This window comes from Elephas maximus, chromosome 5 (genome assembly GCF_024166365.1).
Source record: "Elephas maximus indicus isolate mEleMax1 chromosome 5, mEleMax1 primary haplotype, whole genome shotgun sequence".
NCBI classification, from domain to species: domain Eukaryota; kingdom Metazoa; phylum Chordata; class Mammalia; order Proboscidea; family Elephantidae; genus Elephas; species Elephas maximus.
The window spans coordinates 106244500-106268145 of record NC_064823.1 but is presented as its reverse complement, the minus strand read 5'-3'; the positions used below and the strand labels follow the sequence as shown (position 1 = coordinate 106268145).

General features: G+C 40.9%; 1 protein-coding gene and 1 long non-coding RNA gene across 2 annotated transcripts in view; both read right to left on the bottom strand.

Annotated features, from left to right (window-relative positions):
• LOC126077442 (uncharacterized) overlaps positions 1–5988 on the bottom strand; it is a 69959-nt gene extending 63971 nt beyond the window's left edge. Inside the window, exons 1-2 of the long non-coding RNA XR_007517744.1 lie at positions 5878–5988; positions 4318–4384 (exon numbers count right to left, since the gene is read on the bottom strand). This is a non-coding gene — a long non-coding RNA (uncharacterized LOC126077442). The remainder of the gene's footprint in view (positions 1–4317; positions 4385–5877) is intronic.
• Positions 5989–10543: 4555 nt separating this feature from the next.
• Positions 10544–23646, bottom strand: part of KDR (kinase insert domain receptor) — a 50843-nt gene continuing 37740 nt past the window's right edge. The window contains exons 24-30 of the mRNA XM_049886880.1: positions 23509–23620; positions 23151–23250; positions 22642–22747; positions 21217–21368; positions 15166–15265; positions 14369–14454; positions 10544–12371 (exon numbers count right to left, since the gene is read on the bottom strand). Coding sequence (XP_049742837.1) covers positions 12149–12371; positions 14369–14454; positions 15166–15265; positions 21217–21368; positions 22642–22747; positions 23151–23250; positions 23509–23620 — 879 coding nt within the window. The 3' untranslated portion in view covers positions 10544–12148. The remainder of the gene's footprint in view (positions 12372–14368; positions 14455–15165; positions 15266–21216; positions 21369–22641; positions 22748–23150; positions 23251–23508; positions 23621–23646) is intronic.

The window sequence follows — 23646 nt, the reverse complement described above, 5'->3', positions numbered from 1 at the left end:
CGGTTTCCTCAGGAAGAGAGAGCAAGCAGTACAGAGTCTACTCATGCCTCCAGAATCAGCGAAGAATAGCGCTCTCAGCAAAAGGTAAGTGCATGTGTCTAATTTACCATGTGGATCAAAAAGCTCACCTTTTGAAAGAACCCTTTCCCATTTATCTGATCATTCCTCCCTCTGCCTCAGCCCCCCAAGCTTGCTTCAGTGATGGTTGATTTCCTTGGGCCTGAGCTAGGTCCTGCTACATGCCCTGAGCCATTCTTCCTGCCTTGGAGAAGGAACAAATTAACCAAAGGGAAAAAAATATTCTGCCAGTTCCGCTAAGCTGGGAACTCAGGACAGAAGTGGCTCTTGTCCAGGCACAAGCAGTCCACGGACTTTGAATGTCTTTCACCCCTGCATGGATCTATGTGGGCCCATTTCGGCAGTGTAGGCCCTTGTTGGCACAGTGCAAAGTGCCTGAGGTCTGACTCCAACAATTTCAGCTGTGCAGTGGAGGGGCAGGTTTTTTTTTACATTTGACACCACTCTACCTATTAAGCAGGGTTCTCACCTACCCACATCAGGGGCCTGAGGACTGGTGGCTCCACTCACGCCCCCTAGCCACCCACAACAGGGGTCCAAGGATAAGTGGTGCCTCCCAGTCCTTACAGCCAAAAGCATTGGGTGACCATGGTCTGGCTGCAGAGCGCATCTACCTGTGCTATCTAGGGAACAGGGATGCATTTTCCTCACAGACACTCAGGGGATGGTTTCAGCCCCCTGCCTTGCTCAGAGTGTGACCCCCTGCTGCAACCATATACCTGTGCCTACATAAATCATCTCTGCTCCTCTAAGACCATAGGTGAAAGCATGTACCACACATTTGGTGATCAGCTACCTCGACACCTGAGATGAATCCATACAAGAAAAGTGAATGGACTCCTAGGCTCATACACCTGGTAACACCTCTAGCCACCTAGAGACAAGACATTAGAGCTTCAAAGGTGCCAATAATCAAGCTATATCTCTCGAGTAGCCTATTTGGGTATATCAAAACAAAACAAAATGAGAAGCTAAGACACAGTAAGAAAACATAAAATAAATTAATACAATAACTTATAGATGGCTCAGAGACAACAGTCAATATCAAATCACATAAAGAAGCAGACCATGATCACTTCAACTAGCTCCTAAAACAAAGAATCAAGGAATCTTCTGGATGAAGACGTATTCCTAGAATTACCAGAGGTAGAATACAAAAGGTTAATATACAGAACTCTTCAAGAGATCAGGAAGGAGAGCAGGCAAAACACAGAAAAGGCCAAGAAACACACAGATAAAGCAATCAAGGAAATTAAGAAGGTTATTCAAAAGCATAATGAAAAATTTAATAGGCTGCAAGAATCCATACAGAGACAGCAATCAGAAATTCAGAAGATTAACAATAAAATTTCAGAATTAGACAATAGAAAGCCAGAGGAGCAGAATTCAGGAAATGCAAGTCAGAATTAGTGAGATTGAAGATAAAACACTTGGCACCAATATATTTGAAGAAAAGCCAGATAAAAGAATTAAAAAAAACTTAAGAAACCCTAAGAATCACATGGGACTCTACCAAGAGAAATAACCTACAAGTGATTGGAGTACCGGAACAGGGAGAGAGAACAGAAAATACAGAGAGAATTGTTAAAGATTTGTTGGCGGAAAACTTCCCTGACATCATGAAAGACAAGAAGGTATCTATCCAAGATGCTCATCAAACCACACACAAGGCAGATCCCAAAGGAAGTCACCAAGACATACTGTAATCAAACTTACCAAAATCAAAGAGAAAGAGAGAATTTTAAGAGTGGCTAGGGATAAAAGTAAAGTCACCTACAAAGGAGAGGCAGTAAAAATAAGCTCGGACTACTAGGCAGAAACCATGCAGGCAAGAAGGCAATGGGATGACATATATAAAGCTTTGAAGGAAAAAAATTGCCAGCCAAGAATCATATATCCAGCAAAACTGTCTCTCAAACATGAAGGCAAAATTAAGACATTTCCAGATAAACAGAAGTTGACGGAATTTGCAAAACCAAACCAAAAATATAAGAAATACTAAAAGGAGTCCTCTGGTTAGAAAATCAATAACATCAGATAACAACCCAATTCTAGAACACAGGACAGAGCAACTAGATACCAACCCAGATAGGGAAATCACAAAAATAAATCAAGATTTAAAAAAAAAAAAAACTTCACAAAAATCTTCAATAGAAATGCTGTAAATTTTATAAATAATTTTTAAGGATTTTGATTTATTGAAAATTGGTACATTTGACAAGTTAGTCATTGGATAAATTGATCTTTTAACAAACTGACTTTTAGCAAATTGGTCATTGGCCAATTGATTCTAGCAAACTGGTATTTGTCAACCAATTTAAAGCCATTGCTAAGCCATGGCTCCACATCCCAAAACTGGTGCAGAAAAATCAAATTAACTTTTTAAATTTGGCCTTTGAATCATGACCAGTGAGGTCTTTCGGAATTCTGACTCTATCCCACTAGTGCCCTTCCAGGCACCTTTCACTCAGGAATTTTTCCCTATGTTATTTGGGTTCTTACATAAATCTTTAATCCAAATGGACCAGAGAGAGCTGTATGATCCATCGGAGATCTCCTTCCAGCTTTTCAATAGTGTGTTAACTAACAATCTTCGAGAACTGTCATTCAACCAGTTAGAAATTTATCTAACACCACTATCACCAGCAACATCATAATGATATAATAATAGCTAACTTTATTGAGATTGCCAGGCTTTCTTCCAAGGCACCTATGGGTAGCTTCAAACCACCAAACTTTGATTAAGCAACTAAACGTGCTGCTTGTACAACCCAGGGACTTGGCCGCTATCCAAAATATTAGAGGTTCAAGTCCCCCCAAAAGCACCTTGGAAGAAAAGCCTAGAAATCTACTTCCAAAATATCAGCTATTCAAAACCCTATGGAGCACAGTTCTATTCTGATATACATGAGGTCACCATGAGTTGGAATCAACTTGAAGGCAACTCATATGCTCAGTGCCTGACATATGGTACACGATCAATGTGAGTTTCCTGTTCCTCAACACACTGGGGTCTGAGTGACTGCAGAACTACTTGAAATGTCCATCACCATGAAAGAGAGAAGCATAATCTAAGATAAATCCATAATATATATTTATTGAAAACTTATTATGTCATGTTTAGACTTGCTCTAACATATATGTTGTCCAAAATAAATACTCGCTGGTACTTTTTTTTTAAGTGAGCATTATTAACTAATTCAGCAGGAGGACTGGATTCTGGCATGACCCCCTCTTGTCATGCTCTTCAGTCATAGGAGCAATAAGCACTCCGTCACTGCATAAGTCTACAGGAATGAAAGTTGGCAGAACACTGAAACTCACTGATGAATACAGAGATAAGAAAAGAATGAGGACCTTTTTTTCTCTCTTCATGACAGGTTCTCAAGGCAATTTGCCAACCATATTAGAAGACAGAGAAGAGGGGAGAAAGGTACAGCAATATATCATGACCTATCCATGTCAATTGAACTGAAGGAAAATTGATTTCTATTGACAAAATACAGGCTTTTAAAAAGATTTTCCATGTGCTTTATTATGTCAGTACAATTTGCTTTGTGAAACAGATGTATTATGAAAAGTTGCATGTTAGCTGATAATATGTTTAAATGCCCAAGGGGAAATTACTAAATAAAACAATTCCTATTAAGCTGATGACAATGATGGAATCTTTCTGTCCTTTGGATTTCTACCCACGGGAAAAGCAAGCTTAACATGCAGAACGGTAGTACAAAGGACAATGCAAAGTTACTTACGATGAAACCAAAGAGCTCTTCTGCGTTACTACACAATGCCTACCAGCATGGAATTTTTATTGAGCACCACAGAAATCTCACCTTACTTTACATGTGAAGTGCAAATTTTGCAACATGAGGCAAGCCACATGAAAATAAGCCTCATTTCATCATCAGCCTTCTCTAAGAAGGCTTCTTATGGTATTTTTTCCCATTAGCATCTTGACTCTAAAGTCAGGTTGGGTCCATCAGTTTGGCACCTATATGTAACAATACCCAGAGAGGTTGTTGAGTTCAGAACTTCAGAATGACTGAATAAAGAATGAGTCAGTAATGAGAACTATGCTCCATTCACTACACATGAGACCATAAAACATGCAGAGTTCCAGGATAAAATTAGAGATCTTCCTTTTTATGGTTTCGTTAATGATCTTTAACCTATGCAGCTAAGTAAATAGTTTTGACCGCTGCTTGGAATGGTACCTGGCACATGGCAGATGCTTACCGTACACTCGTGGAAATCATCAGTGAGGGTCTTTTGTGCATCATTGCTGGTGTCAGATGGATCCTGGCTGAAAGCAGAGAATACCAGGAAGATGTTTACCTGTGTTTTGTTGACTGTGCAAAGGCATTCAACTGTGTGGATCATAACAAATTATGGATAACATTGCAAAAAATGGGAATTTCAGAACACTTAATTGTGCTCACGAGGAACATGTCATTCAAACAGAACACCGGGATACTGCATGGTTTAAAATCAGGAAAAGTTTGCATCAGTATTGTATCCTTTCACCATACTTATTCAATCTGTATGCTAAACAAATAATCCAAGAAGCTGGACTCTATGAAGAAGAACGGGGCATCATGATTCGAGGAAAGCTCGTTAACTACCTGCAATATGCAGATGACACAACCTTGCTTGCTGAAAGCAAAGAGGATCTTACTGATGAAGATCAAAGGCCACAGCCTTCGGTATGGATCACGCCTCAACATAAAGAAAACAAAAATCCTCACAATTTGACCAATAAGCAACATCATGATAAATGGAAAAAATATCAAAGTTGCTGAGAACCTCATTTTACTTGGATCCACAATCAACGCCTATGGAAGCAGCAATCAAGAAATCAAAAAAAGGATTGCATTGGGCAAATCTGCTGCAAAACACCTTTTTCAAATGTTAAAAAGAAAGATGTCACTTTGAGGACTAAAGTGTGCCTGACCCAAGTCATGGTATTTTCAGTCCCCTTATATGCACACAAAAGCTAGACAACGAGTAAGGAAGACTGAAGAAGAATTGATGCATTTGAATTATGGTATTGGCAAAGAATATTGAACATACTGTCAGAACAAACAAATCTGTCTTGGAAGAAGTATAGCCAGAATGCTCCTTAAAAGTGAGGTTAGTGAGGCTTTGTCTTCATTACTTTGGACATGTTAACAGGAGGGCCTAGGCTCTGGAGAAGGACATCATGCCTGATAAAGTAGAGGATCAGCAAAAAAAAAGTAAGACCCTTGACGAGATGGATTGACACAGTGGCTGCCACAATGGGCTTAAACACAGCAACCATTGTGAGGATGGTGCCAGACTGGGCAGTTGTATGAGTTGCATGAGTTTCATTCTGTTCTCACTATGAGTCGGAACCAACATGATGACACATAACAAAACAACAACACTGTGGCTGACCCACATGGTCTAAACTGTGATGCCCACATCTTGCTTTAGGACCCTTATTCCTTAAATGATTTAAAGTTTATAAAGTTTTTAACAGATGCTGGTAAATATAAGGAGTCCCTAGGAGGTTCAGTTTGAATCCACCCAGATGCACCTCAAAAGAAAGTGCTGGCAATCTAATTCTAAAAGATCACAGTCACTGCAAACCCTATGGAATGTAATTCTCCTCTGCAACCCACGGGGTTGCTGAGAATCAGAACCAACTCACAACAGCAACTCGGTTGGTTTGGGTTTGATAAATACAGATAGATAGATGATAGATAGGTAGATAGATGATAGACGGACGGACGGACGGGTGGATGATAGGTAAATAAATCTATTTTACTTACTTACAGTTTTGTATTAAGGGCTGAAGTTTTGGCACTTGATTTCTGTGGAAAGCCTTGCTTTTCTCCAATATGAGCTGCAGAATGCCACCTGGAAGTTTTCGTGTTAACGTGGGGAATGACTATGGAATGTTGCTGCTCTCTGTGTCTCTAGCCTGCAGTCTCTGCCTTGCATCTGGGTTCTCATTCCCAGCTATATTCTTTCTGTGGCAATGAATGGAATGTTTCCAGTTCCCTTTGACAGGTAGTCATTTCTGCTTAAAAGAGATGCCTGTGCATAGCACCAGGATCCCATTAAACCTCTCCTGGTTACAGTAGCTCAGAGGGCTCTGATGAATCATTCCATGACCCATATCCTGTGAGCTGCACATGGACCCAGAGAGCCAGGCAGTGGAGAGTACATTTAGTAGTGAAGAACTCAACCTACTTTCCTGAATTATTCCCCCAAAATGTCACTTCCTGAAGAAGAGAAAACCAAATGAAGCAAAAGTAGAACAAAACTGGAGCAAAAGCCAGTTTTTCTTATTCCCTGTACTTTTTCTGTTGCAGTATATCTAAAAATTAAGAGCTTCTTCCCGAACACATTCAAACGCTTTGAGAGACAGAGTAACTCGGGCTGGGGTCTGGGGAACATGGTTTCAGGGGACATCTAGTTCAATTGGCATAACAAAGTTTATTAAGAAAATGTTCTACATCCCAGTTTGGTGACTGGCGTCCAGGGTCTTAAAAGCTTGTGAGCAGCCATGTAAGATAGGTCAATTGGTTCCAACCCACTTGGAGCAAAGGAAAATGAAGAAAACCAAAAACACAGGGAAAATGCTAGCCCAAAGGACTAAGGGACCACATGGACCAGAGACTCCACCAGCCTGAGACCAGAAGAACTAGATTGTGCCTGGCTACCACCAATGACCGCCCTAACAGGGTACAGACAGTCCCAAACAGAGCAGGAGGAAAATGTAGAACAGAACCCAAACTCACATAAAAAGACCAGCCTTAATCATCTGACAGAGCCTGGAGGAGCCCTTGAAACTATGGCCCCTGGACACACTGTTAACCCAGAACTGAAACCATTCCCTAAGCCCTCTCTTCAGACAAAGATTAGACAGGACTATAAAACAAAAATAACACAGGGGAGGAATGTGCTTCTTAGCTCAATCAGATATGAGGCCAAATGGGCAGCTCCTGTCCAAAGCAGGATTTGAAGGCAGGAAGGGATAGGAACTGGTCGGATGGACACAGGGAACCTGGGGTGGAAAGGACAAGTGTGCTGTCACATAGTGGGGATTGCAGCTAATGTTACAAAGCAATATGTATATAAATTTTTGTATGAGAAATTAACTTGAGCTATAACCTTTCACCTAAAGCACAAAAAAAAGAAGCCTCAGCAGAAAAAATAAATAAACAAAAGTTAAGAGCTTCAAACAATAAAGGTACGAGGGTATGCTGCCACCAATTACAGGTAAGAACATTGTAGTGGTTAAGTGCCATGGCTGCTAACCAAAAGGCTGGTGGTTCCAGTGCACAAGGCACTCCTTGGAAACTCTATGCGGCAGTTCTACTCCGTGGTATAGGGTTACTATGAGTCAGAATCAACTCGACGGCAACGGGTTTGGTGTTTTTTTGGTTATGCTGATTATATGTTCTAAAGTACTTAGCATAACCTATAGGTGAGGCTGAAATAAAAATTAAACCACATATTTTCTCTTCATTTTTAAATTTTTAACCAAAATATATTTTTAGTGATACTGCTCAATTTAATGTTTTTTACAGGTGTCAAGAAATTATGTGAAAGTTATAAGTTATGTGATAAAGAAAATGAACTCTAAATACAATTTGATGTCTTCTCACAAGCATTCACTTGATAGCAATCACAGTTTACTATAGTCCTTGTCTTATCAGTAGTCTTCATTAGAATACCTTTCTCTCAACTCACTCAGAGTCCTTATCTCTGAGTCAGACCTCTTCTGTGGCTGGTACTTCTACTCCTTTGGCTCTAGAACTTCAGTCCAACTTGGCTGTTAAATTTCTCTCTCCTAATTGCTGCTCCCAGATTCCTCTACTTCTCTCCATACTGGTCAAAAACAGTAAATATCTTTATTTTACCTTTTTAATCTCTTTATCACCTGGGAACATTCTATAACATTTCTAAAAATTATTCTTAAAATTGCTTTCACACACACACAAAAATTGTTCTCACAAAGACTGTTCAGATATTCACCTATGTCTAAACCCTTACGTGGAAGAGATTCATTTAGAAAATGCAACTTTACAAAAACAAGTTAGAACTTCCATTTGAGATGTGCTCACAGCTCAAGAAAGCATGGGCATGTTCACTGGACCTAAAGGAGAACCTGTCACTGCCAACCCAATAGGATAGAGTAGAACTCCCCCATAGGGTTTCCAAAGAGCAGCTGGTGGATTAGAACTGCTGGCCTTTTGGTTTGCAGCCATAGCTCTTAACCACTGCACTACCAGGGCTCCCATTCCTAAAGGAGAAGGGTCATGCAAAAAGCTTAGCTAGCCAACATTTTATCATCTTGGTGATAAACATCTGAGTGAGTGGTAGAAAGAACATTTGATGTGGAGACAGGAAAATGTGGTTAAAGTTAGCAATTACAAAGTTGTGGGTTTGAGGTTTTTTTTTTTTTACTTTTCTCCTTTCCTTTCATCAAAGAGGACAAAGGAATGTGCACTGATAGGAAAACCTAGTCCAGGGTAATGAACTTAAACCTTCCCACAGACCTCATCTCTTTTGTGCAGCTGAGAAGAAAGGGTGGAGGGCAGAGAAGAGGAAGGTTAGAGAAAATGAAGGTGAGGAGATGGAGGAGGCTGATAGGAGGAAGAAGAACAAAAGCAAGTAAAAGGGATGAAAAGGGGGAGGAGAAAGGTCAAATGCAAGGGGAGTGTGGTCTCACCTAAAACACTCCAAATGCCTCAAATTAAAGCTTTGAAAATAAGACCACGCAGGAAGCACTTTAAAAAGCCACATTTTTTCCTTCAATACAGGGGCAAATGAGGAGAGAAGAGAAGCTAAGAACAAGGGACATGGATGAGAAGAGAGAGGGCCAAACCTCCCTTCTTATTATCTGCCTGAGATGCTGAAAGCGTTTCTTTAGAGATTGAGAAGTTGCAACTGAATCCAAATTCCTGGCATTGGAAGCAGCGCCAGAGGCTGCTTATGAGGAGAAAAAAAAAAACTTCTCTTTTATCCTAAAGTGAAGAAAATGCTGTGTTTTTATAGGAGGGCTTCTCCACCCTGAATCACCTAGGCCCTTCTTCTGTTCCTTTTCTGGAAGACAATAAGTAGAAGAGACAAGAATCTTAAGAGACAATAAGAAGCCTGCAGTGACCTGTAGTTTAACAAAGACTGTCTGTCAGAAGACCCTAATCTGCCAGTCTGTAAATGCTGAGTGCAGGAGCGACACAAACCCACAGCCATCCTCTTCTCATCATAAAGGTGTGTACAGAATGCTTCAGTGGAATGGGAGCATTTGAAAATGACACAACATATATTTAATAAATGGTGTGGCCATGATTGACAAGCTGCTTAAAGAAAATAATGCTAGACCCCTACCTCACTTCAAATACAAAAATAACTCCCAGATAGATTTAAATGTAATAAAAGAAAGAGGAAGAATATTCAGGAGAATATTTGGGTTATTTTAAGATTAGGGAGACCCTTCTAAATAAAGAAACCCTGGTGGGGTAGTGGTTAAGAGTTATGGCTGCTAACAAAAAGGTCAGCAGTTCAATTCCACCAGGTGTACGGCAGTTCTACCCTGTCCTTAGAAGCTATTTTAAAAATGGTAGATATATTGGACTAGATGAACATTTCAAAATCTTATATTCAAAAATACCACAAAGAATTGTTGATATTAACTGCCACCAAGTTGGCCACTGACTCATGGTGACCCCGTGTACAACAAATCAAAATTCTGCCCAGTGCTGTGCCAACTGTATGATCATTTGTGAATTGGACAATTGTGATCCACAGGGTTTTCACTGGCTGATTTTTAGAAAAAAATTTCTAGGCCTTTCTTCCTAGTCTGCCTTAGTCTGGAAGCTCTGCTAGAACCCGTTCAGCATCATAGCAACAACTCAAGCCACTACTGATAACTGGGTAGTGGCTGTGCATGAGGTACACTGGCAGGGAATTGAATCCAGGTCTCCCACATAGAAGGCAAGAATTCTGCACTGAAACTTCAATGCAAAGAGAAGGCCCCTATTTGGTGCTAATAATTTGTTAGGTAATTGCACTCACTGAATGCAGGCAAAAGTAATCATTCAAAATGGCAACACTGGATCGATGCTCAGACACTACAAGTACAGAGTAAAACATCATCAGGAACTAGAAATATGCTCCATGCTTCTCTGCACAGCCTGGGTCTGGCCACCTGTCTCGAGATCTTTCACCCTTTGATTTTCCTGGCTGGCTATTCTAACAGGTGTGAGGTTAACTGAAAGGCCATGAATGTTGTTAACAGTACTTATCACGTACCTCTCGGTCCATATTTTAACAATCTTCGAAGTGCTCACAACATAATGAGCATGCATGTGTGCACGGGTTATTGTGTAACAAAAAGAGGAGGGTTAGAAGTAGTTACACCTCAAGCCAGAAGTACTTATCCTCAAAACAGTTGTGATAATATTATACCACTGTGTTTTTTCTTACTACAAATGCATTTATTAATTTATAAAGTATATAAACACTTCATCAAAATATCCTCCATAAGAACAAGGGAACAAGTAAAATGAAAAACAATCACCTACAAGTGATGTCTGGTTCATCCCTTCTGTTTTAGAAGTGAGAGAAATGAGAGGCACAGTAACACAGTCTTGGAAAAGGGTTACTTCAAGTTTTTCAATGTCTTTTTAATAAAATGACAACTGCTGAAAGCATTATGACCTTTGTTATGCTACATAATACTGATATAAAATGTGAATAGGACAAAGTTCATTATATATAATATAAGGTTTTAATATATTACATTTGTTTCTACACAGACTATAAATAGACGTGCCATAGCAGGATTTATAGTCATGGTTCCCAGCATCTCACACTATGGTACCAAACAAAAAATACATTTTCTTTTTTAAAAAAGAAAGAATAAGGACAAAAACCAGTAGAAACAGCTTTACATGTTAAAAGTCTAAATAATACAATAGATACTGTTAGAGCTTTGGCTATAGAATAATTTTGAAATCTAATAATCATTCAGAGAGGGAACAAACCAAATCAGTTCTTGCCAGAGTGTAGAGGCCAAATAACTAAAATACTGATGGTGTGAGGGTGGGGAGGAGGAACAAAAGGGTCCAATCCTTCCTGAAGCTTTGACACCACAGCTTGACATTGAACCTACTGCATTCAATCTCAGACATATCGCATCACAACAGATACGTGGGTATTCATCCAGAAGAAACCAGAGGCTGGTTTATACAGTCAGAACTGTTCAACACGACAGGGAGCCTCTGTCTGAATGTCCTCTTTTTGTGGTGTTCTGAATAAAGGATCAGCCTGGGAGACAAGAAGCCAGAGCTGCATCATTTCCTTCCTGGGCCTTGGCCAGGAGACATGTAAAGGTCCGGAAGGAACTCTCATCAGGAGTCGGAAATAGCACAAGGAACTCTCATTTAGTCCAACTGGGAAGAGCACGCAACCTTGAAAAACCAGTAACCTTGTCTGAAGTCTTTACATTTCCTTTACAGGCCATGTGTCCACCTACACCAGGGTCAATACGATGCATCTGCAGGTCCCACCACTCTCTTAAAGCAAGCTAGCATCTTCTTTTCTATCTATCCAAATCCTACAGTTAAGACTTGGCTCAGAACCCATATGCTAAACAAAGCATCTTAGATGCACTCAGCTCTAAAGATCTTTCCCATCTTCAACACCTAAAGCACCTGCATTGCCTGGTTTACCTTCTAGCTTTATAGAGGTGTGAACTCCCCAGGTAGACCGCTACTTCTTTGAGGATGGAGCCATTTCTTGGACTTTTGTTATAATCTATGGTGAGACCCACAGTTGGGGCATCATAACTGCTTTTTAAATAAATGAAAAAGAGGATAAGTTCAATACTGGGAGAAGACACATAAACATTCTTGGGTCACAAACATTCTCAGAAAATGCTTAGGGGACTGGCTCCCTGCAGTCTGAGGTCCTCTTTTTGAAATGAAAATCAAATGTGGCCACTTCCTGGTGGTGGAAAGAACAACACTTGAAAATCTGAGCAGCACCTCTCATGTGATTTCCAATAAATGGGGGATGTAAATGTCTTCCTTTAAACAGGAGGAGAGCTCAATGTGGTCCCAGGGTCAGACTGGAGCATCTGAGCTGTGCCCCCAGCTTGCGGTCCAATCTCCACCAGCTTTAAAAGTTCTGCTTCCTCACCGGAGTACACAGGGGTGTCTGTGTCATCGGAGTGATACCCAGACTGGTAGCCACTTGTCTGGTTTGAGCCTTCAGATGCCACAGACTCCTTGCTTTTGCTGGGCATCAGTCCACTGTGGAAGAAATGGCAACCAAATGAGACAGCTGAAAGAAGGCAGTTCTTTCCTTCTTACTGCAACCCCATTCCCAACCCAAAACAAAAAACCAAGCCCATTGCCAATGAGTCAGTTTTGACTTATGGCGACCCCATGTGCTTTCAGAGTAGGACAGCACTCCACAGGGTTTTCAAGCCTGTGACCTTTCTTTTGGAAGAAGAGGGCCAGATCTTCTAAAACCCCTCTGGGTGGGTTCAAACAATCAACTTTTCAGTTAGCAGTCAAGCAATTAACCATTTGTGTCAGCCAGGGACTCCATTCTTAGCCCCATGGGAGCTGTAACCTCCCTGGAGACACCAGAGCCCTAACTCTTAAAGCTGTTAATCAGCGTACCAGGTTTACTTGGACAATGTCTATTTTCAGGTACTAGCATAAAAAAAAAAAAAAAAATTTTTTTTTTTAGCATGAATTAGTAGTTGGAGATAAGTCCTCTTATTCAGGTCCAAGTCTTTCAAGCTTCAGAGGTGATGAAAGGCAGTTCTGACTTTGCAAAGGCTCCAACCAATGGAACATTTTTATGGCTTTGCAGATTGACAAGCTTGTATACAACGATCCAGAGTCAAAGGGACTCTTTCATGATATTAAAGGAAACGGGGATGTTCAGAAAGTTCCCTTGTGCTTTCCCCATATGGCCAATTAGGAGAGTACAAGGCATGTGTATGGTATTGATAAAGTTCTTGAGCAACTTTAAACTTTAATAACTTGAAGCTTGTGTGCAATCAAGCCAGACATGTCAAAAACTGCTTTCAAAACCATATTCTTTGGAAGGACTGGGGACCTGGATCATTCGGCAGCAACTAGGAAATGTTTTCAATGGTGTGGGATTCTGGCAGATGGTAACCATGCCGAAGCTCAGCAATGTAGGCTGTGTTGAACTAAAACCTCAAGATTTATACTTCTGCAAGTCATTCAGAGATTTTTTTTGTTCCCTTAACGGGGGTTTTACCCCAATTATTCATGTTAAAAACTACAGAAAAGATTTTAACTCTACATCTATCTATATGGGTTAAAAATTATTTCAAATAAGTAGAAATGCAATTTTTCTTATAATCCAACTCCCAATAAAACTGGTTTAATGTCTCAAAAAATAGCATGGTACCTGGCACATACTAGTAACTTAATAAATATTTCTTGAATCCATGAAAAAACCTATGACTGTATTTCACAATTTCTTATCTTGGGTCTTAAGACAAACAGTAAAAGTGCACAGGAGCATATTTTAATGTTTCCTTTCTCATGAGCGTCGTTCAATTATCCATGAGTGTTCCCATTTTATGTAACAGTTAGATTATAAGTTTCTCTTTTCTTACCTATAGTGAACGCTCTAGCAAATAAATAACTATGCTGTAACTTATGGTTTTTATAAATACGGATTTCCATCTGTTTGCTTTGCTCAAAGCAGGTATACCTATTCAAAGCAACTACAAATTTCTATAAACCAACTGGGAAAAATTATATTCAAAACCAAATGGAATACTTTTTCCATAGTTAACTACTAAATAAGTTAGCCAGTTATACTTAGGTATCTTAAACAAATAGATTTTGGTTTATTTATAGATCCTGCTTCTGAAATACAGATGCACCAATTTATGTACAGATTTGGAAATTATTCAGGGTCCACAAAGATTTTAATCATCTTGATAGCTTTAGTGTTCATTTCCAATGCCCTCTTTGTATCAAGCCCACGCCATACAAACTAATGCTCAGACATTCCCTGGTATTCATTTGTTCTCATAAAACCAATCAAATTCACTAATTTATTTCAGATTATTTTCAGTCTTGCCATTTAATTTCTTTGTTGGGTTTGTTTCAGTTCTTTACTAGTTAGGTTGATATTAATTTGTCCAACCAACAAAGACACTAAAAGGGAAAACTCTGCACCTATGTTGGAAATCCTAAGTTCTTTCCAAAAAATCCCTACTAAAATTTGTGTTTTCTGTCTGGCTGAGGCTTACCTAAAGGATGGAGCTAATTTGGTTCTGTCTTCCAAAGTTCTCAGCTCTTCTGACGCAAGAACCATACCACTGTCCGTCTGGTTGTCCTTTTTAAGAGACAATTAAATGGCACAGTTGATTGAGTGTGTAAACTAACCGACTATTTAATTAAGCTGATTTTGTAACCCATCTGTGAGACACATGCTCAAATGTCCTATTGCTGTTGTTAGTGTGTGCCATCTACTCATAGCAACCCTATATGACAGGGTAGAACTGCCTCATAGGGTTTCCTGGGCTGAAATCTTTCTGGGAGCAGATCGCCACTTCTTTTCTCTCACGGAGCCACTGGTGGGTTCGAACCACCAACTTTTCAGTTCATGGCCAAGTGCTTAAACATCACGTCACCAGGGCTCCTTAAATGTCCTGCAGAGGGAAGTAAAAGTATCATAGCCAGAAACTGTGTAAGCTGCAAAAAGAAACATCTGCTTCCTAGAAGTAGATGAAGTTCTGGAGCAAGGGAAGAATTTAAGAAGATGCTGAGGAAGCGCGTTTCCATCCACTTTTCGCAATGATAATACCTGCTTTTGAGCGAAATTCTGGACAAAGCTAGAGTGTCTCGAACTTGAACCAAGGTCTTTACTTATGGAAAAACCAAGGGGGCCTGATAAATTTCATCTGCATAATGACCCCATGACACATTCCCTTCAGGACAGCCTTATAATGAGGCTCCAAGGCTCTAATGCTTAGGCTAATATTTATCTAACTAATGTTTCATTCTTCGTATTATTTCTAAGACTATTTTTAAAAGATGTACTTACATCTGGGATTACTTTTACTTCTGGTTCTTCCAACGGGATATCTTCAAATGTTTTTACACTCACAGGCCGGCTCTTTCGCTTACTGTTCTGCAGATACTGACTGCAAAAGAACAAATATTTATACTTTAGTGGTGGTATATTTGGCTGCAGATACCACAAGTGATACCTAAGTTCATTATCTTTCAACCACAAGTTTAATAGTGACCTTCAAAACATCCTTTGGAAAAAGAAAAACAAAACAAAATCTTTCTCTGCTAGCACACATTGGAGGCTTCATTTCCTGTGAAAGCCCATTTAAAAGTATAATATAACTGAGGGGCCTAGAGAAGTCCCTGTTCCTTTGGATCATACTTCTGAGGTCCAGGGCTGGACTAGAGACAACAACAGCAGAATGAATGATCAACTGCCTTTTACTTGTTGGTTTTCTGATTGCATGTGATTACTCTATGGAGCTATGGACATTTGACCGGATGTTGCACATCTTGCTGGCCAACTCCTAGAAAAGTTTTTCTAGATAATGCTCACAGAGCAAGCATTCAATAAACGATGGGCAAAAGAAACCCCTGTGGGTCTCACTGAACCACACTGTGCCCAGCAGTGATCTGAAGGCAATCTCCTCTTCTGCATTTAATAGAGACCTTGTGTATATAGGGGAGACAGGCCGAGTCTATCCCCTATGTCCAGCCCTATTTTCAGAGGTGTTGGTCTCAGGAAAGAGCAGTGGTTTGATAGTCATGACATATTTTGTCTATTTTAGAGTTTGCCACTGACAGCATGAACTTGGGCAAGTCATGACTATTTCTGTGCCTCTGTTTCCTCATCTTTAAAATGGACTGGCAACAACTATTCCTCCCTAGCGCTCAAGGATATGTGGAGGATGAAAGAGGTGGTAAATGCTGGGCTTAGTGTTCTGAGGGAGAACAATGCTTTAGCACTCAAAGCTTGTTTTTCTTCTTTGAATTACAAAGAGTACCAGTTTTCTTCAGAAATCCAAAGAAAAAAACTTGTCAGATAACTTATCACAGGGCCCTTAGGGGTGCCCCTTCCCTACTGTGTGGCTTTGGGTGAGTCTAGGTAATCCTGTCAACAGCCCACGTGGAGAAAAGAGAGGACCTTTCCACAAGAAGGGCCCACAAAGACAGGCAAAGGCACTGCTGACTCTCATCCCAGCCTACTTCCCATCACAAGCCGACTCTGGACTGTTGGCATAGCGGTCTTACACCAAAGGAGGGGAATGGGATGTTAATCACTCTCCCTGACGCAGAAGCCTGGCTTCTCCCCTTACAGAGAAGAGAGAATCAGGTTCACTAGTGACATTTCACTCAGGTAACTCCACAAGAAAGAGGATATGATATACAAGGATTGAGCAAAGCATATTTTCTTCTAGTCCTAGTTCCTAAAAACATTGGTTACCAACAACTACAGGTACTACAGTGAATTATTCATTCATTCATACGTTCAGGAAGCCCTGATTGAGCATCCGGCACATGCCAGTTATTGTGCTAAATTCTCTTCAACCATCATCTCATTGGATCTTCACAATGATACTTCAAAAACCCATTGCCGTTGAGTCGATTCCAACTCATAGGGTAAACATTATTATTCCTACTTGTCAGGTGGTGAAAAGTTAATGAACTTGTCCAAAACCTCATTGCTAGAATGTTTGGATTATTATTTTGAGTGCAATGAGAAGACACTGAAAGATTTTAAACATGGGGGTTGACAAGGTCAGATTTGCTGTTGAGTGGAGAATGGATAGAGGAGGATTAGATCAGAGGCAGAGAAACCAGTTAGGGGACTACAGGACTCATTCAGAATAAAAAAGAGCAACCTGAATAAAGGAAGGTAATGCCCATGGGGTTTGGAGTATCCAGAGATATTGGGGATGTAAGATCAACTAGAGTTAGTAACTGATTGGAGGTAGAAAATTAGAGAGGGAGGGAGGGAGAAGGAGAGAATGTCAGTGAGGGGTCTTATGATACTGGCTTGGGCAATAATGCAGCTGCCCTAGAAAGAAGAGCATCTTGCTATTAGAGCCCAGCGATTTCCAAAATTCCATGACCCTCCACAGTTAGGAGCCCTGGTGGCGCAGTGGTTAACAGCTCAGCTGCTAACCAAAAGGTTGGTAGTTCGAACCCACCAGCCTCTTTGGAAACCCTATGGAGTTCTACTCTGTCCTATAGGGTCACTATGAGTTGAAATCAACTTCATGGCAATGGGTCTGGTCTCGGTCTGGTCTTCAAAGTTAACAAAACACCTTCATAGACATTGTTGCATCTACTCCTCATAAAACTGAAAAACAGGTCTTTATATTATTTCACATCTGGAGAAGAGGCAATTGAGGCTTGGGGAAGAAATTTGGCAGAAAAGGGACTCAAACTCAGGTCTTCAGACTCCAAAGTCCATGCAAGGTGTTTTTCCTTCTATTCCACATTGCCCTCCTTGGGAAACTATCAGGAATGAAAAGGAGGAAGACAGTTTATAAAGCACTTAGTATGTGCATGGTCCCTGGGTGGTGCAAGAGGTTTGCACTCGGCTTACTAACCTAAAGGTTGGCGGTTCCAACCCACCTAGTGGTGCAATGAAAGAAAGTCCTGGCAATCTGTTTCCATAAAGATTACAGCCAAGAAAACCCCATGGAACAATTCTACTCTGTAACACAGGTGGGGTCCCCATGAATTGGAACGGATTTGACAGTAACAGGTTTGGTTTTTCTTTTATGCACATAGCACTGTTTGCGCTGCCATGTGTGCACTGACGGTGCAGGACCAGAAGGGCAGGATGTAAGAAAGATGCAGTCCTATTTGAAGCAGTCTAATATTGGAGCAATATTTGGAAACAACCTAGCCAGGAGGCAGCCCGAGGCACTCATCTACAATAGGTGTTTAATCATCACTAAAAATCAGGAAAATTGAAGAAAATGGCAAGTACCAAAGCCTTTCTTTGGGAGAGAGCTGAAAAGAGATCTTTGATAAGCTGCTTGGAATGGGAGGTGCAACTCCCAAGGGGAAGTGATGGCATAACCGCAGATGGTTACCAAACTGCCTTCAGAAAAAAAGGTAAGGCCAATGACTATCTGTTTTCTGGTGGGAGGCATGCAAATTTGGGGCCAGCACTGATCCCCAGGGAAAATTAGAGACAAAGCTAAGTCTAGACACTAGTGGTCCTTCCCCTTCGACCCTTTCCTCCCACAACCATTCAGCCTTTTCTCTAAATAAACAGTGAACAAATATTTTTAAAATAGTTTAAAGGAGCAATCAAATCATGAAGCTGGCACCCACAGAGATGTCTCTGTCCAGCTCTATTTATAATGCAAGGGAGAAATCAAGTGAGAAAGGCTTCTCGGCTTTTCTTCTTGGCTGGAAATATGAAAGGGGAAAGAACAAGTCCCCTGAGAGGTACCCCAGCCTCTTCTCTGCCTCCTCAGGGAAGCAGAGCCACAAGGGTACATCGAAATGAAGTATAGTGTGCAGATGTTTCTATTCTGCCTTTCTTTTAACCCAGATGATTAAAATGTGATCACGGAGTCTTATTTTGATAAAAGGAAAAAGGGCAGAGGGGGCTGGGAGGGGATACAGATAAAAGATTCCGATTTCCATTTTATTTTTCAAATTATGGCTTAAGAAAAGAGAAACTGGACTGCAAGGACCAATTCAAAAATCACAGACAGAAAATCAGAGCCAGGCCTGTGTTCAGAGCGTGGTGTCACATTTGTCCACGCTTCTGGGGATAAATGTTAGCAGCCCTTTTCTAGACCCAGCATCGCATTTGGCACTTCCATTACACAAAGATGACTTTATCTCCCTCTCAGCACCATATGCAAAGCGCTCGAGAGAGCCGAGAGGCTGCCGGTGGGATCCTCACTCCACTTGGTCACAGGAAAAGACAAGAAATACAGCTCATGACCAAATGGCCTTCTGACAAAGGATAAGCCAAGAGTGTTGCAGGGACAATTACACATCAGAAAGCTATCTGAACTTGAACTAGGAATTTGCAAATTTGGGACTCTTATTTCCATATTCCTCTCCCAGGGCCTCTCTTTGGTATGGGAGAAAACAGAGAAGCTGGATTCATTTCAATTATGCGATTTTAAACAGATCACTGTTGTCGTTGTTGGGTACCATGGAGTCGATTTCAACTGATAGTGGCCCCATGTGACAGAGTAGAACTATCCCATAGGGTTTTCTTGGCTGTTATCTTTACAGGATCAGATCGCCAGTCTTTCTCCCAGGGAACTGCTGGGTGTATTCAACCCACCAACCTTTCAGTCAAAAGCTGAGTGCTTAATCTTTGTGTCACCAGGGCTCCTTAGCAGATCACTTAATAAACCAAAAACCAAGCCCACTGCCTTGGAGTCAATTCCGATTCATAATGGCCCTGTAGGCCAGAGTAGAACTGCCCCATAGGATCTCCAAGGAGTGGCTGGTGGATTCGAACTGCTGACCTTTTGGTTAGCAGACAAGCTCTTAACCAGTGCCCCACTAGGGCTCCTTAATAGGTGTCATTTATTGTTTCCTAAGTGTCTGGCACTTATGAACACATTATACCACGTAAACCTCAAAACAACCATTTGCAAACAATACCAGTGACCTTGCCTCATTTCACAAATGAGTAAACTAAAGGAAAGGTTAAATGATTTGCCCAAGGTCACACAGCTGCTAAGAGGCAGCCTGAGGACTCCAACCCAGTTCTGATTCAGAAATCTAGATCTCTACCTCCACTTAATCTCTCTAAGCCTCCTGTTCAACCTCTGCATCAAGAAAGATAATAGCTTCTACCTTGCCTAACTCTGAAGTTGTTGTAAGCCAAATCAGATAAAAATGTCCCGAGTTCTTGGCATAAATGGAATGGGAAGCTCACTATTGACTTCCAAGCATTCTAAGCTTTCCTTTCTCTCATCACAAAGTCCCTGCTGCCCTGCATGAGTTCCCTGGGACAAACGTCCCTCTGTACCTCCCCGGCATCAGCTGTGATCTGGCAGTGTAGCAAAGCGCCAGACACACGATGGCACTGTCCCCCATACCCCACAGCCCCAGCTCTCTCAGGGGAGCTGGCTGGGCCCACACTTTCAGGGATCCAGTAACTCTGGGGGAGTCCCTGGATGGTGTAAACAGTTAACACGCTCAGCTGCTAACCAAAAGGTTGGAGGTTCAAGTCCACCCAGAGGCACCTCAGAGGAAAGTCCTCGTGATCTATTCCCGGAAAAATCAGCCACTGAAAACGTTATGGAGCGCAGCAGTACTCTGACACACATGGGGTCTCCACAAGTCCGAACTGACTGGATGGTGACTGTTTTTTTAGTGACTGTGGAGTTAAAAGAGGAAAACACCCAAAGGGGTTGGAAGAGAAACAAAGAAAAGTGAAGTAGTCCCTGGCTTAGTAAAAGGCAATTTTAATATCATACTGTAGAAAAGCCATATCAACTTTTTCCTCATGTACAGGTGCTGGGAGAGAGAAAAAAGAAAGCTGCCTTCCGATCTCCTTTACAAATCAGTAAAGGACTGCAGTACATGTGTTTTTAAATCAGCCCAGAAGTCCCATTATATAAATAAATGCTGAAAATCAGACTTGGGAGGGGCTTCTGAAGATGCAGTGTCCAGTCTAATTCAGGTTACTTCTCCATGGTATGCTGTATCTTAGCCAGAGAGGCACATTGAGTTTTCATATATGCACAGAAACTCTTCCTCCTGGGCCCTTCCTAAGCCATTTAATTCACATTAATAAAAGCATACAAGGTGATCATTTAAATACAGATGTCTTTGTGAAACTGGTCTCTTTTTCTGGAGATTAACAAACTGTGGCATTCCAGCTATTTGCAGCTGGAGGGCTTGGGATTCTAAAAGAGCAAGTTGTGGTGACAACATGGGGTACAGATGGGAGGAAATTCACCTACCCTCTTCAAGGAGCACCCCCTCCCCCGTTATATTAGTCTCAGGGCTGCGTTTAAATGTGGAAGTGGAAAGCAGCAGCTTTAGAAAATGTCTTCCTTCCACTCCCCCTCTCCGAGATGGCCTTGAAGCCCTCCACGGAGATGTTGACCATATACAGTACCTGATTCCTGCTGTGTTGTCATAATGGAATTTGGGGTCGCACACTTCCTCTTCCTCCATACAGGAAACAGGTGAGGTAGGCAGAGAGAGTCCAGAATCCTCTTCCATGCTCAAAGTCTCTGATATCGGAAGAACAATGTAGTCTTTGCCGTCCTGAAACAATATTCACAGAGTGCTACTGTTAGGCCTTCGGGCCTTCAAGGGCCTTTTCATGCAAAACAAAGCCACAGGGGCTTCTTGGCTGTAGGAGATGTTGCTTGCAGATCTGAAAGCAGAACTTTAAGACAACATTAAAAATGATTTATCAAAAACAAAAGGGCAGTTGGACAACATGATGAACATATTTAATGTCACTGAACTGTACATGTGAAGATTGTTGAAATGGCGAATGCCTTGTTACCTATACATTTACCATAAAAACAAAACAACAACAAAAAAATGGAAGACAAAAACAAACAAAAAACCAAAGGGCACTTGAAAGGGATGTGTATACAAAGGCATATTGAAAAAGCTAACTAAAAAAAAGATGGTAAGAGGACCACAGAGAACTGAGGTTACAATGAAGACAAAGCAGGCTGCCGTCATCCACGTACAGCTATACAGTCTGTGCTAAATAGAGCTGATAAATCATTTCTTCACAAAACCTTCTTTACATGACTCAGGTTCTTTCTAAACAGAGTGTCATCCAATTTTAGTCTCTACATTTCAAGGCCATGAAAAAAACTGATGACAATCTAAAGAAAAGCAATAAATCGGCAGGAAAATGGGTCTTCTGAGAAAAGGCAACACAATTTGGTATTATTTGGCCAAGAGAAAGAAATGAAGGGTTGTTTGATACATTCAAATGTTTGGAAGGTTTACTGATCAAAACAGATTTAACCCATTGTTCCCCAGCTGTTTGGAAGAAAAACCGAAGGAAACTGGCTTCAATTGTAGTAAGAGGCATTGACTAAAGATTAAATACTTTTCCAAATAATAAAGGCTACACCTCTAAAATCCTCCAATAGATGTTACAGGAGCTTGGGATTTTACCAAGAAAAGAGCCATCTATTTTGCATGGGTTGGGTGTGTTTTTGCCCGAGGACATTATTAAAAATTCCTTGGAATTCCTTTTCATTGTTAATTTTCTATGGCTCCCCCAGATTCTTTTTTTTTTTTTTTCTTTAGAAAAGCATCTGATGAGTTAACATAACCATAAATAAGGTAGGAATAAGAGTGGCATGCTCCCAGGTTATAAATCGGACCTCATCTGTCTAAAAGAATGATATCAACTTTTAGAAGAGTATTCCTGATCAGATCTGGAAGAATACGGCTCCTTATTCAGTGTGTAGAGGGTAGCACGGTGGCCAGGAGAAGGCCCACTCAGTAAGAAACCCTGTACCCCTAAGTACCCTTTGTACAAGCTTCTTAAACAGAGGTTACAAACCTGCTGGGCATTAGCTTGCAAGAGATTTCCCAAATGTTCCACCAACTCTGAAAATGTAGGTCTCTGATTGGGCTCCCCTTGCCAGCAGTCAAGCATGGTCTGGTACCTAGAGAAGTAAGACATTGATTTCATTAACTGCTTCTTTCCTTCTTCTGATGCTGAAAACAAGCAGTTGAATGAGTGTACATTTATAAAGACCTCATCATGAGTAGAGATGTTAAATGGGGACCTGTATAAGACACAGAACCTTACACCTGAACGGTCAAACTTGTATACAGAAAAGAGAACATTACAAATCAACATCTCATAACAGCTACTTGGCTGGTATAGATAATAAAGCACTGTTGTTTAAAGGAAGAGATGACCCTGAGTTTAAGATTATCAAAAAAGACTTCAAGGAGGTGGCAAGACACAAACTGGACCATGAAGGAAGTATATATAATGGAAAGTTCTAAGCAGGAGAATTTGTGAACAAAGAAAGAAGATAAAGGATACTTTTAAAGTCTTACATTTCTGGTGTGGTATAATCAGGGGCCCTCATTCTAGTTCCTTCTTTCAGTCGCCTGCAAAATTCCTCATCAATCTTCACCCCAGGATATGGAGAAGCTCCTAGAATAAAACATGAGAGGGACAACATTTGATTTGATTTTCTCTTCTAGAAAGCCCTGAGTCTAATTCTTGCATATCCTCACCTATATTCCATCAATTTCATTGTATTATTTTTTTTCAGTTTTATAATCCAAAGATTCCAAGTGACTTTCACCCCATAAAGATGAAATACAAAAAAGGGAAAGGCATATTGGGGCCACTAACTTTTTTATTATTCTACTTGAAGCCTGGATAGAGGGGCCTAGAGAAGTGACTTACCTAAGGAAAATATTTCCCAGAGCAAAACACCAAAAGACCACACATCACTCTGAATTGTGTATACTCTATCAAAAATTGTTTCTGGGGCCATCCATTTCAAAGGGAGGCGAGCCTAAGAGGGCAGAAGACAGACCGCAA